This window comes from Chanodichthys erythropterus, chromosome 19 (genome assembly GCF_024489055.1).
Source record: "Chanodichthys erythropterus isolate Z2021 chromosome 19, ASM2448905v1, whole genome shotgun sequence".
NCBI lineage: Eukaryota > Metazoa > Chordata > Actinopteri > Cypriniformes > Xenocyprididae > Chanodichthys > Chanodichthys erythropterus.
Window position 1 is genome coordinate 31594361 of NC_090239.1, and position 12684 is coordinate 31607044.

The window sequence follows — 12684 nt, forward strand, 5'->3', positions numbered from 1 at the left end:
GAAATATTTGTTATATCGCTTGGCTAAATTGACAACAAATTCTTCTAAACGATTATTTTGAACAACGTTACCAAAATAACTAACTAATGCAGTGTTATAAAACATCTACCTGCCTTCTAAAAGCTATTGTGGGATGTTTCATTGACTGATGTCGTGTTAGTTACGGTTTCTACCCAGTAACATGGTTGCTATTTTAAGTAGCCTCTCTCTACAGTACATGTGATGCTTGACTATTGATTTTCAGGGCGGCAGTTAATTAGTTTTGGTTTGTCATAAATAGAATGGAACAGACGTACCACTTGTTGACCTAGCCAAGTTGGGATCTGTTGTCTTGCTTGATGTTTGATTTTGATCATCTCAAAAAAGAAATGCCTTGGGTCCTCACATTCAAAACACTCTGTCACTGCAGGGCAGTGCATAATCTAATAGTGAGATAACTGTGTGTGTGTGTGACTGCTCTCCCATAGGGCCTGTCTCTACCCCGCTAACACACTTAAGCTAGGCTTAACCAACCCAAATCTGATTAATACCCCCTCCCGTCCTCTCCCAGCGCCCTTTGGGCTGCTCGTAATGAGAGCTAAACAAGCCCAGACCCAGACCTGAACCCATAGATGAATAAACGGGTGATTACAGCAGGCACAGAGAGAAAGGGAGACATATTGTCTGTCAGGAAAGAGGAGTTAAAGGCTCCTAAAGATGAACAGAGAGACCTAGGAGGAGAGCCGGACTGGTTGAGTTACAGTGTTTGTTGGTTGTCAGAACATTAGGAATGTAACCTCAGCTTGAACCTAGAGATAGACAGATAGACGGAGAGAGAGACGGGCCATTATAGGGTCAGTGTATATTCAGAGCTTAGCCCAGACCTCTTGGGATGCTTTATGGGATTTTTTTAATTTAATGGTGGAATATGACACTCTTAAATGATGAAATGTAACATCTTCAAACCAAGTGACTGCATTTAAGATTAACTGTAATGTTAATAGGTAGCTTTCTCTAGATGTATAACAAAATAAACATGAATGAACATCAGAAGGTATGTTGAAAGAATCGCTCAATCAATAAAACACATTGTAAACAATATGCCATAACATTACATTTACCTCAGGAAAGTCATTCAATGTCCATAGCTCATTAGTCAGAGTATTTTGCCAAATATATGAACTTATGACCTTCATATTTTTACTTAACCTGTTGTCTTCATTATTTAATGCATACTTGAATAGATCTGTCATGAAAACAAGTTTTGGTCACGCTTTATGTTAGGTGTCTTTAACTACTATGTACTTACATAAAAAAATATATATATTTATATACAATGTACTTATTGTGTCCATTTTGTGTTGCAATTTGCAAAACACTTGTGCTGCTATTGAGGTAGGATATTGGTAAGGTTACGGTCAATTTATGGTGGTATGGGTAGGTTTAAGTATGGGTTAATGGGTAAGGGAAGAGTCAACAGTGTTATTAGAGATGCAAATACAGAAATTAATCACATATATGTAGGTATTTTTAAATACAAGTATAATGTAAAAACTTACAACATATCTTACATCAAGTGCATTGTATCAAATTATTAGTTTAAATGTTAGTGCATAGTAGTTAAAGACACCTAATATAAACTGGAACTCAAGTTTTTATTACAGACACCTTTTGCCTTTTAAACCCAATTTTATGTAAAAGCAAAATTTGAGCATATTAAATGCATACTATATACTGCAGAAGTATGGTAGTATGTTATTCAGAACATTGTCATAGACTTAAAGTTTGAAAGAATATAGTGTTTGTTTGTTTTGAAGGTAGCGAGCTGTTAAAATGAACACTTTTAAAAATATATACTGTAAATATATACTACATAAATATAAATGTTACTGCATCTGCTGTGCTTGCAAACTCTTTTATTAAGAAACAATGCCAAGAACATCACAAACTTTCCTTAATCCAGTAAATACCTGACTATTCTGCTTTAGTTATCTTTAAATAATTATGACATCTGGATGGAAAAGCCATCTGTAAGCAATATGACTTTATGGCAGCAGTCAGAAGAATGATTTCTGGAGTAGATTGCAACCCTGAATGATTTTCTTAGTAACAAATTAAAAGGCATGAAAGGTTAGTTTGAAAAACAAGATGATTAAAAACATTCAGGGCTTAACTAAACAAAATTCAGAAGGTTGCATACGGAGAAAAACAGGGAGCAAGCGACATATAGAGAGGGAGAGAGAGACAGAAGAGGGGTTGTTGTTAATGAGCAGTAATGTGGTGCGTTAAATATAATTGTTCTGTGTGTACTTCATTCGACATGAGGGAACAGACTGACATAAGCACTACAGCACACACTCACACAGCTCTTTCTGTTTATCCTGGTCTCACATCATTCGTCTCTCTATATCTGTCTCTCCAGAGTGCATCTCTTTGTTTGCATACACACTATTATGCAGTAGCACTAGGGATGTAATGATTCCCTCAACTCACGATGCGGTACAATTCACGATACTGGTTTTGCGATAATAATTTTCTCATGATTTTTTCAAAATGAAATCTAAGAAAAATTATAAATGGAAAAAGTGTTCTCTTATGATTTCTAAGACAAAATGCTGCATATTTCTTTCTGAAATTGAAATCTCTTGGCTCAAATAACAAAACTAAATTGTAATTTTAGAATTAATCCCAAAAAAGTCCCTCCAATTAGATCTTCCAATGCTGTTTTCTCGGGAGGAGGTTTGTTTCGGCTCAGCTCCTGTTGTGTCTGTCTGGTCAAGAGGCTGCAGATAGAAGTAGTAAAATCTAAGTACAACAGTGACAGAGGTTTCACATCATTATAAAGGCAAGATTATAATATTTGCTATAATTTGTATCTTTACACTCTCAAGAACTGCTTTTCAACACATTTAGAAAAATATGCTATAATAAGCTACATGTTATTAAAAACCCGGTAACATTTTACAGTAAGGTGTCATTTGTTAACATAAGTTAAATATATTAACTAGCATGAACTTACAATGAGCAATAAATTTGCTGCAGTATTTATTAATCTTCGCTTAATGTTAGTTAATAAAAAAATACAAATATTTGTTTGTTCATGTTAGTTCACAGTGTGTTAACTAATGTTAACAAATATAACTTTTTGATTTTAATAATTACTAAGACTAATAATTGCTCATAAAAAGTATTGTTCGTTCTTAGTTCATGTTAACTAATGTAGTTAACTAATGAACCTTATTGTAAAGTGTTACCAAAACTCTGTACACATTTAGAAAGAGTACATTAAATACAAGCACCGCTTTCTCCTTCAGTCTGTGGAATACATCCTTTCTCTGACGTTAAATGAGGCAGGCCGGAATTAACTTTTGGCAACGTAAAACGACCTTGTCTTTTGCCATGAAAACACAGATCTTTGTGGCTCTCGTGTTCGTTGCCGACTGCTATTAGTGTATAATAACATCATCTTGTGGTATCTGAACCTTAATGCTTTAATTTTTAGTCTTTGTAAATGCTGCCAAACCTGCCATTTGAATGACCCCCCCCCCCCCCTAATTATAACCAATTTCATTATCGTATGATGTTTATTACATGAAGTGCATAAACAGCATGCTTGAAATACAAAAAGAATGGTATGTATTGCATAAATAAAAAAAACTGGTAACAGATATTGGAAGCAAGACAGTAATGGTTATTTTAAACCATATAAATCATATGATTTTTCAGGAATTATAATCAGGCGCTAAAAATACTAACTTTTAAATGTCCGTTAAACCAATGGGATCACTCGGGGTCCTAAAGGAGACCAGATTCCTGGGGGGAATCTCACCACACCATTGCTACGTTTGACGCTTGACTTGCCTGCTGCTCGCTGTAAAGCGGCATCACAATAATCAGCTTCAGCGACAGTGCCCCTGCTGTTTAAAATGTGTATCGCAATTTGTTTAACATCTCAACTGACTTGAATCCTGACATATTTTAATCCAATTTCAACTGACTCGTGGTGCATTGTTACATCCCTAATAACCCATTTCCACCAAGTCAGTTTGAGTGCTGGTTCGGAGCCAGAGCCTAGTTTCAAATCAGTTCTTTGTCTTTCGACACACAAAGCACCAGCTCCGAACCAGGAAAAGTGGTTCGTAAGTAGTACCAAAACATTGCTGGGCTAGAGGGGCTGGGGTTACCATGACCAACAAGAAACTTGAGACCGCCATTTTTGAAATAGCAGCTAATCGAGCTAATAGCAGCTCGATCGTAATCTCCGTCTATATACAGTACAAATGGATATAGGTTCGCAAAGCCAGTATCGAAACATTCGCGATTGTTAATGGAAGGCTTGTTCGAGATGCATCGGAGCAGCGCGGACTGATTCAGCGGGTGACATCGGAGTGCCGCAGGTCCACGGGTGTGTTTGTAGAGCATACGACTTCTTGTGCTTTTGAATCGTTCGCGCGATGCTTTGATGTCTTGCGCCGATCGCTCTGGGGGAAGACAATGCATCTCGAACAAACCTGGTGTGTTTGTGTTTGGCGCTCTAGCGCTAGCTTTGCTGTGAAATATGAGAAGTATTTGTGAAGTAAATCCTGGCTCTGTGCTGCTCTCTAGCCCGTGGAAAGGCAAACCGGTTCTTAGAAGGCTAGTCAGTTGAACCAACTCCGAACTGGCACTAGCACTAGCTCTGAACTAGCACCCGGTTTGTGCTGGTGGAAAGGGGGTATATGTGGCACCAAATTGGGGTATAAAACACAACGCAAAGGGGGACACCAAAATCATGTCCTATGTATTTTGGCTATACTGGTTTCATTTCTGATTTCTCATTTTGTTGTGTTTTTCAATGTTTTTTTTCATCATTTAAATCACAAATATTTTATTATGTTATGGATATTTTACCAGTGCATGGCTTATTTTTTGCTCTCTTAAAAACATGGAATTCATGTTAAATCACATCCAACAGTGGCTTCCTGCTCCGCAATCTAAATTTGTTTGTTGTTGTTTAAATTTAAAAAAAGATTAAATTTAAATTAAGAATTGCAAGACAACAATAGCTTCATGTAATACATGTTACAGACAACCACGGCGAAGGGAAGAGTTTATGTGAACTTTAATTTAATGACTTAAAGTTGCAGTCCGTAAATTTTGCCTCTTTGTCGCCATCTCTGTTTGAAACCTGCAGTTACAGTTATTTATGGAATTATCATCTTTACATGGGTTGCGCATCAGCACGGATGAATCTAATGTTTTGTGCAGAATGTGTGGCTGTAAGTCACCGCAGCAATGCTGTACAGATACTTCGGAATCAAAAACTGTAGTCTTGAAAGTATGACCAAAATAAGAACTTTCACTGGAAAATGTCATCTGAACAAGTAACAAATCTGCCACTTTTGTTCTGACCAACTGAGGGAAAAAAAACATTACAATAAATCGCACTACCAATGTTGCTTTTAATCTAACGATCTCTTAGCTCAGATCACATCAAACCATGCAAATTATTATTGTTATACTTTGTTCTCAAATTGTTAATGTTAACAACATCAGCATTGCGTGACTGTGTGTATTTAGTGTGTTTAAGCATTACCTGTAGATTTCTATTTCTGTACAGTCTAATCTCTAACGTTAATTTGTCATACCATACAATCTATCATCAAAATGGTATGTTTACTTATTCCAGCTGCTGTGAGAAAAGGCTATAAATGATCCACCAACTGCAGCATGCTCACATGCCATATAGCCTACTAGCTGGGACTTGTTCTTTATGTAAACAGACGTGACGTAATGACGCAAAGACGAACAGCGGCATGCTCGAATTTCCCGCGAAAACCTACCAATACCACCCGAATTAGAAAACATAATTAAAATGTAAGGAGATCATTTTGAACACTGGCTGGTTATGTACTTGCTCAAAAAGTAATTTTGGATCATTTAAAACCAAAAATGTTACGGACTGCAGCTTTAAATATTCATCTGTACATCAGATTAAGCTATTGAATGGCTTCAGACTTGGAATGTAGTGCATGAAAACTTTATAGTGATTTATTATATTTTTATGCCTTTCATTGGGGCTTAACAATAACACAGAATAGTACACAATATCGGATTTGAATCCGATCCGGCAAAGAATGGCAGTATCGGAGCTGATAATGATACCGATAGCACTGTAGCACTGTGATGGCGAGTTTTGCACAATTTCCTCAAAAAATGTAAGCATCTAGTTGATTAATATTATTTTGGTCCACCCACTGTAATCCCACCCTAAAGGTACGGTCACAGTTATTATTGCTCTGTGAAATTTCACGGGCAAAATCCAGCCATATCAGTAGGAATCCACCTGGAGTTTTATTTATTAAAAAATATATTCATTGTGTTTTTTAATCAAAATAACTTCCCCTCCCTATTGCAACTACATTTCTTCTTGTTCACCCATGCAAAGGCGGGTCAACCTGTCAATCACATGAGATCACAAGCAATAGTAAAACACAACCATCCAATGATCCAATCAGTTCCCAATGGACAAAATCAAATCCCGTCATATTTTTTTTTTTCTTGTTTGAGATGCAGTTTCATTTGGATATACATTACAAAAGGGAAAAAAAAGACTATCAAAACTTCTATTCTATGCCACAAGAGTGTGGTCATCAGGCATTTATAGACTTTTGGTCCGTCTCATATTATGAACATGTTTGAGTGGACTCAGGGCAGGGCCTTTGTCTTTTCATGCATGGGTGTTTTATACACTCAATTTGTCCACTCAAAACAAACCGTATGCCTTTAGCTCTTGGTTCATCCCGGATGTTTTGCCCAGCGATGTGACTGTGTGTGTGTGTATGTGCTTATCTTGGCTGTCATAGCCACATGTTTGAACTTCAGTTGTTTGATTTTCTCCTCCATTCTCTCCAATTCCGTCCAGCTCTCATTCTCAGTCTCTCTGTGTCCACGGCTGAGTCAGCCTTTCATTCCGTCAGTCTGTTCCAGGACGTCTCTCTGAGTATTTCCTGCCCACAGAGAGACAGGCGGGAACATGCACATTGACAGAGTGTGTGTGTGTGTGTGTGCGCTTGTTTCTCTATGTATAGATGCTGTTTCAGATATGGGTCTGCAGTCATTCTGTGTGTGTGATGTGCCCGGCGGGCCCGACAGCAGTGGTGTGTAAATAAGAGTTCTAAATTTAACTTTAGCTCACAAGTTGAGTTGCCCTCTGCTACAGCTGGGACACACACACACACACGGGAAGGAAATTGCAGCCAAACCTGCCAGAGAAGCAAGCACATACTTTCACCTCAGATACCCTCTCCACCTTTTCTATAAACACAGAAATGTGCACATTGTATCCTGTTGAGAATATAATATCATTAACAAAATATGTAAGGCATGTCTGTTGTTCAGGAAACCAGTCCCTAATTCACATACACCTATGGTAAATAGTATGCAAGGATTCAATTTAAAAATATGTCATCCATCCAGTTTCAGACATTGTTTTACAAAATGAATGATGGTATAAAGATCTTTATGGTGTTATAGTACGGTCTTAATATACACTCAAAAGTAAGTTCATTACCATCAATAGTGAAATACATATTTTTTTGTGTTGTATAATTAGCCTATCCAATTTGTGAAGCAACCCTGAAAATCTTTCTTCCTGCTACATTTAAAGAATAAATTCTTATGATTTATTAATATACAGTATTCAGTTTGTCATAGATGGACAGACATAAAGATTTGTTATAGATAATTTTTGCTGTAGTAGTAACATCTGTGTCATTTTCATAGTTATTTATACAATTATTTTAATTGTTTATAATAATAATAATAATAATATTAATGTTAGATTAGATAAAAATTAGATAACTTAATAATAATAATAATATAAAATTAAAATAACAGATTTATTTAACTATACATAATAATTGTTAGATGAAACAAAAAACAATTACTGAATAATAATAATAATTTGGTGTTATTGATGAAGAGATGAAAGAATTGAAATAAATAAAAAGATGAAAGAAACTAATGTTTTTGTTTGTTAGATTAAAAAAATAGGTGAACTATTATACTACAAAATAAAATAATAATAATAATAATAATAATAATAAAAAATAATTGTTGAAGAAAAAAATAGAAAATTGAATAAAATAATTTCATTATTATTATTATTATTATTATTATTATTATTGCTATTATGATTATTATTAGTAGGGATCAGGGTGAGAGTGTTACTATTATTATTTTATTATTGTTGCTCTAAAATAATAAGTTGTTAGATAAAAGATTACATCAGAAATGCATAATCATCAATAATAATAATAATAATAATAATTATTATTATTATTATTATTATTATTATTATCATCATTATTATTGCTGCTACTACTACTACTAAAAATGCGAAAGATGGTTGTGGTTAGAACTGCAGAAACCACGGGAAAACCATCTAGAATCTGTTCACCTTCCCATCAGTGGTTCAACAGTGTCTAACATTGTTTTTCTCTTGTTTTGATGTATGATGGCTGGCTAATTATCATCAGCACAAATGTGTTACACATGTTTCATCAGTGCACTCAGATTGTCTCTGTCTGTCTGACAGAAGTGCAGTTCCTCTAGAGGAGTTGGTTCAGGACGTTTGCGTCTTTGATCTTGCTTTTAATGTTCCCAACCGCACAGCAGAGCTGCGATGCGACTCTGCGGGACAGGGACCAGGGTTATGGATTCCTCCTAGATAAATAGAGAAGTTTGCTTTATTCTGCCTGGTTTGAAATTGAGTTGTAAAAGTAGCTGTCATTGAAAAACAAGGTCATATTTTTGAAATCTGGTTTAAAACATGAGCAAAGTTGTTACAATGCAACCTTTATAATCATATTGGTTTTACATGGTTTTGAAAAACTATACAGTCAAGTTTTATTATACTGAAACTATGCTTGACAAAAATTATTACATTTTAATTCAGAAATGAACATGATGTATATCATAGAAAAAGTGTATTGAAGTCACAGTCTGTATAAATATATTTTTCTTAATGCAGTAATAGATCTTGACACACAAAAATATTGTCATGTCATTGACCCATAAACTGTCTCTCTTTCACAGCTATCGAGACCCAGAGTACGAGTTCAGAGGAGATCGTCCCGAGCCCACCCTCTCCGCCCCCCCCTCCTCGTGTCTATAAGCCCTGCTTTGTGTGTCAGGACAAATCTTCAGGGTACCACTATGGCGTCAGTGCCTGTGAGGGCTGCAAGGTGAGAGACATGGTCAACTCTCATTCACTCACACAATATGTGCTGGAACCAAAAGTAACAACTAACTTAGTTGTTGAATGACAAAAGTTTTTTAATGCACATTGTAATGTGCACACATCCATACAACCAAGCAGGATAAAATAATAATCAAATTCACTGTCTTATAATGTCTTTCTCTCGTATCTTATTCAGTATAGCAAACTGATTCTATCAGATGGTTCACTTTAAGGGTGCTGAAAGCGATTTATGAAAAACTTGTAGCCAATCAGCAGTGGAGGCGTATACACTCAGGGAGATTTGAAGAAAGACTGTAGAAAGAGTGATGAAATGCCTTCATTTCTGATTAATTGGCCTAAAATTGGATAAAAAGGCATACATACATACAGGGAGTGCAGAATTATTAGGCAAGTTGATTTTCTGATCATATTTTTTTTCCAAGCACATTTTACCAATTCCAATCCACATCAATCTTAATAACTACTATTAATATTGTTTTTAATCATTTATAAGTGATATATAATTGTTCATGAAGGCTGGAAATGAAGAATGCCCTATATTCAGGTGTGCAGAATTATTAGGCAGGTTTTCTTTTACAGATAAAATGAGCCAAAAAAGAGATTTAACTCAGACTGAAAAGTCAAAAATTATTAAATACTCATGAGAAGGACGCAATACTAATGTAATACTAGGAATTGCAAAGTTAAAGCATGACCATTGGACAGTGAAATGCTCATTGGGTCAGCGGGGTCATACAAAAACAGCTGGAGAAGAAAAGACACGTTAACTGCAAAATAATTAAGAATTAAGGTGAAGAATTAAGTGTGAAACCATCAGGAACCCTTTAGTCTCCAGCGCCACCATTTCCCAGTACTGAAACCTACCTGGAGTCTTCAGAAGTGTGAGGTGTCAGGATCTCAGAGACTTAGGTTAGGTGAAGAATCCTAAAAAGCGACCTGCTCTTAATAAAAATCACAAACTGAAGTGTTATAAAATACATGAAGACTGGGTTTTTATAGGCCTTATAGACAGACAGCTTGAGAGTGACTCCTGAAGGACCAGCACCACATCCTCTTGTACCACTGTTTGAAGAATTTATCTTCCAGAATCTGGCAGTAAGGTGTGGGAGTTCACTTTTAGTCCATCTCTTATCCTGAAATGTCCGTCTTGCAGAGATGGACTAAATGATCTTCCAAAACTTACTGCCAGATTCTGGAAGATAAACTCTTCAAACAGTGGTACAAGAGGTGTGCTGGTCCTTCAGGAGTCACTCTCAAGCTGTCTGTCTATAAGGCCTATAAAAACCCAGTCTTCATGTATTTTATAACACTTCAGCTTGTGATTTTTATTAAGAGCGGGTCATTTTTTAGGATTCTTCACCTAACCTAAGTCTCTGAGATCCTGACACCTCACACTTCTGAAGACTCCAGGTAGGTTTCAGTACTGGGAAATGGTGGCGCTGGAGACTAAAGGGTTCCTGATGGTTTCACACTTAATTCTTCACCTTAATTCTTAATTATTTTGCAGTTAACGTGTCTTTTCTTCTCCAGCTGTTTTTGTATGACCCCGCTGACCCAATGAGCATTTCACTGTCCAATGGTCATGCTTTAACTTTGCAATTTCTAGTATTACATTAGTATTGCGTCCTTCTCATGAGTATTTAATAATTTTTGACTTTTCAGTCTGAGTTAAATCTCTTTTTTTGGCTCATTTTATCTGTAAAAGAAAACCTGCCTAATAATTCTGCACACCTGAATATAGGGCATTCTTCATTTCCAGCCTTCATGAACAATTATATATCACTTATAAATGATTAAAAACAATATTAATAGTAGTTATTAAGATTGATGTGGATTGGAATTGATAAAATGTGCTTGGAAAAAAAATATGATCAGAAAATCAACTTGCCTAATAATTCTGCACTCCCTGTATATACATACATATATATATATATATATATATAATGTATATACAGCTATGGAAAAAATTAAGAGACCACTTAACATTGATTTCTTAACTTGGAGTGGTCTCTTAATTTTTTCCATATATGTATGTGTATATATGTATATGTGTATATATGTATGTGTGTATGTATATATATATATAATATATTCCCATCAAATGAAGGAGTACAAAAATGTAAGGGTTGGCTTTTTAATTTTTTTTTATTTTGTCAGTAAGTAACATCCTAACAATCATCCATAGCAATTCAATTCACATTTATTTGTATAGTGTTTTTCACAAATATAGTTTCAAATCAGCTTTACAGAAAATGCATGTCAACATTACAATTTAGGGTGCGTTCACACTTGTCATGTTTGTTTCGATTAAAACGAACCCTGGTGCGATTGCTCGGTTATTGCGGTTCATTTTAACATATGTGAACGCTGCCATCCGAACCCTGGTGCGCACCAAACAAGCAGACCGAGACTGCTGAAAAGATGGGTCTCGGTCCGCTTCCAAACGAACTCTGGTGCGGTTCGAATGATATATGAACGCAACAAGGACCAAAGACATGTCACTGAACCAAAAACAAGAAGAAAGAGACCCTAAAATGGACAGAATCCTCACGTATGTCGGTTTTTCTCGTCATAGACGCGAGTTTGCCCATGACAGACATCAGACATCATGGATTCCCGCCGGTGTTTTGACTACTTTACACATATTATAATGTAATTTCATACAAATACAAACCACGCAGTTAGCTAACAATCAATCATTTAAACAATGTATTAATTAAGGCAGAAACAGTGAGCTCTTTGAAGTATTTAATACATGTTAACAAATGATTAGGCTATATAGAATATTTGCATAGGTGCATGTTGCTCCAGAGTTGCATCATCCGAAGTCCTCGCAGGAGTTGGCGCAGACTCTTCACAAGTGTTGAGGTATCTGAAGTCTTCATAAGAGGCTGGATCCAAACTGGAGCTGACATCCTGTCCTATTACCTCAGATGGGCATCCTGAGATAAAACAGAAAAGCAAATGGAAAATAATTAGCATAGCTGCTGTTCATAACATTAACCTAAGATAATTATGTGCATTCGATCTGATATAACTAGAGTACAGGGTTATGAGATGCATTATGTGAATGCTTGGCTGAAGAGATGCATCTTTAATCTAGTTTTAAACTGGGTGACTGAGTCTGAACCCCGAACATTATCAGGAAGGCTATTCCAGAGTTTAGGAGCCAAATGTGAAAATGCTCTCCCTCCTTTAGTGGACTTAGATATCCTAGGTACAACCAGAAGCCCAGAGTTTTGTAACCTTAAAGAGCGTGATGGATTGTAGGTCAGAAGCAATACTTTATAATTGGTCAAATTTTTGGTCCAATAAGTAGTACCTCAGTCTTATCTGAATTTAACAAGAAAATTACAGGTCTTTAACACACTCTGCCATTTTGGATAATTTGGAGATTTCATTAGGTTGTGTTGAAAATATATAACTCGTATAGTATCATTGGCATAACAGTGGAAACTAAT

The 12684-nt window shown here is 35.9% G+C and overlaps 1 protein-coding gene across 4 annotated transcripts in view; it reads left to right on the forward strand.

Moving 5' to 3' along the window:
- The window catches only part of raraa (retinoic acid receptor, alpha a), a 209159-nt gene that overhangs the window by 181490 nt on the left and 14985 nt on the right, over positions 1-12684 (forward strand). For all 4 annotated transcript variants that reach the window (XM_067369038.1, XM_067369039.1, XM_067369040.1 and 1 more), the window contains one exon: positions 9058-9206. In XM_067369038.1, coding sequence (XP_067225139.1) covers positions 9058-9206 — 149 coding nt within the window. The remainder of the gene's footprint in view (positions 1-9057; positions 9207-12684) is intronic.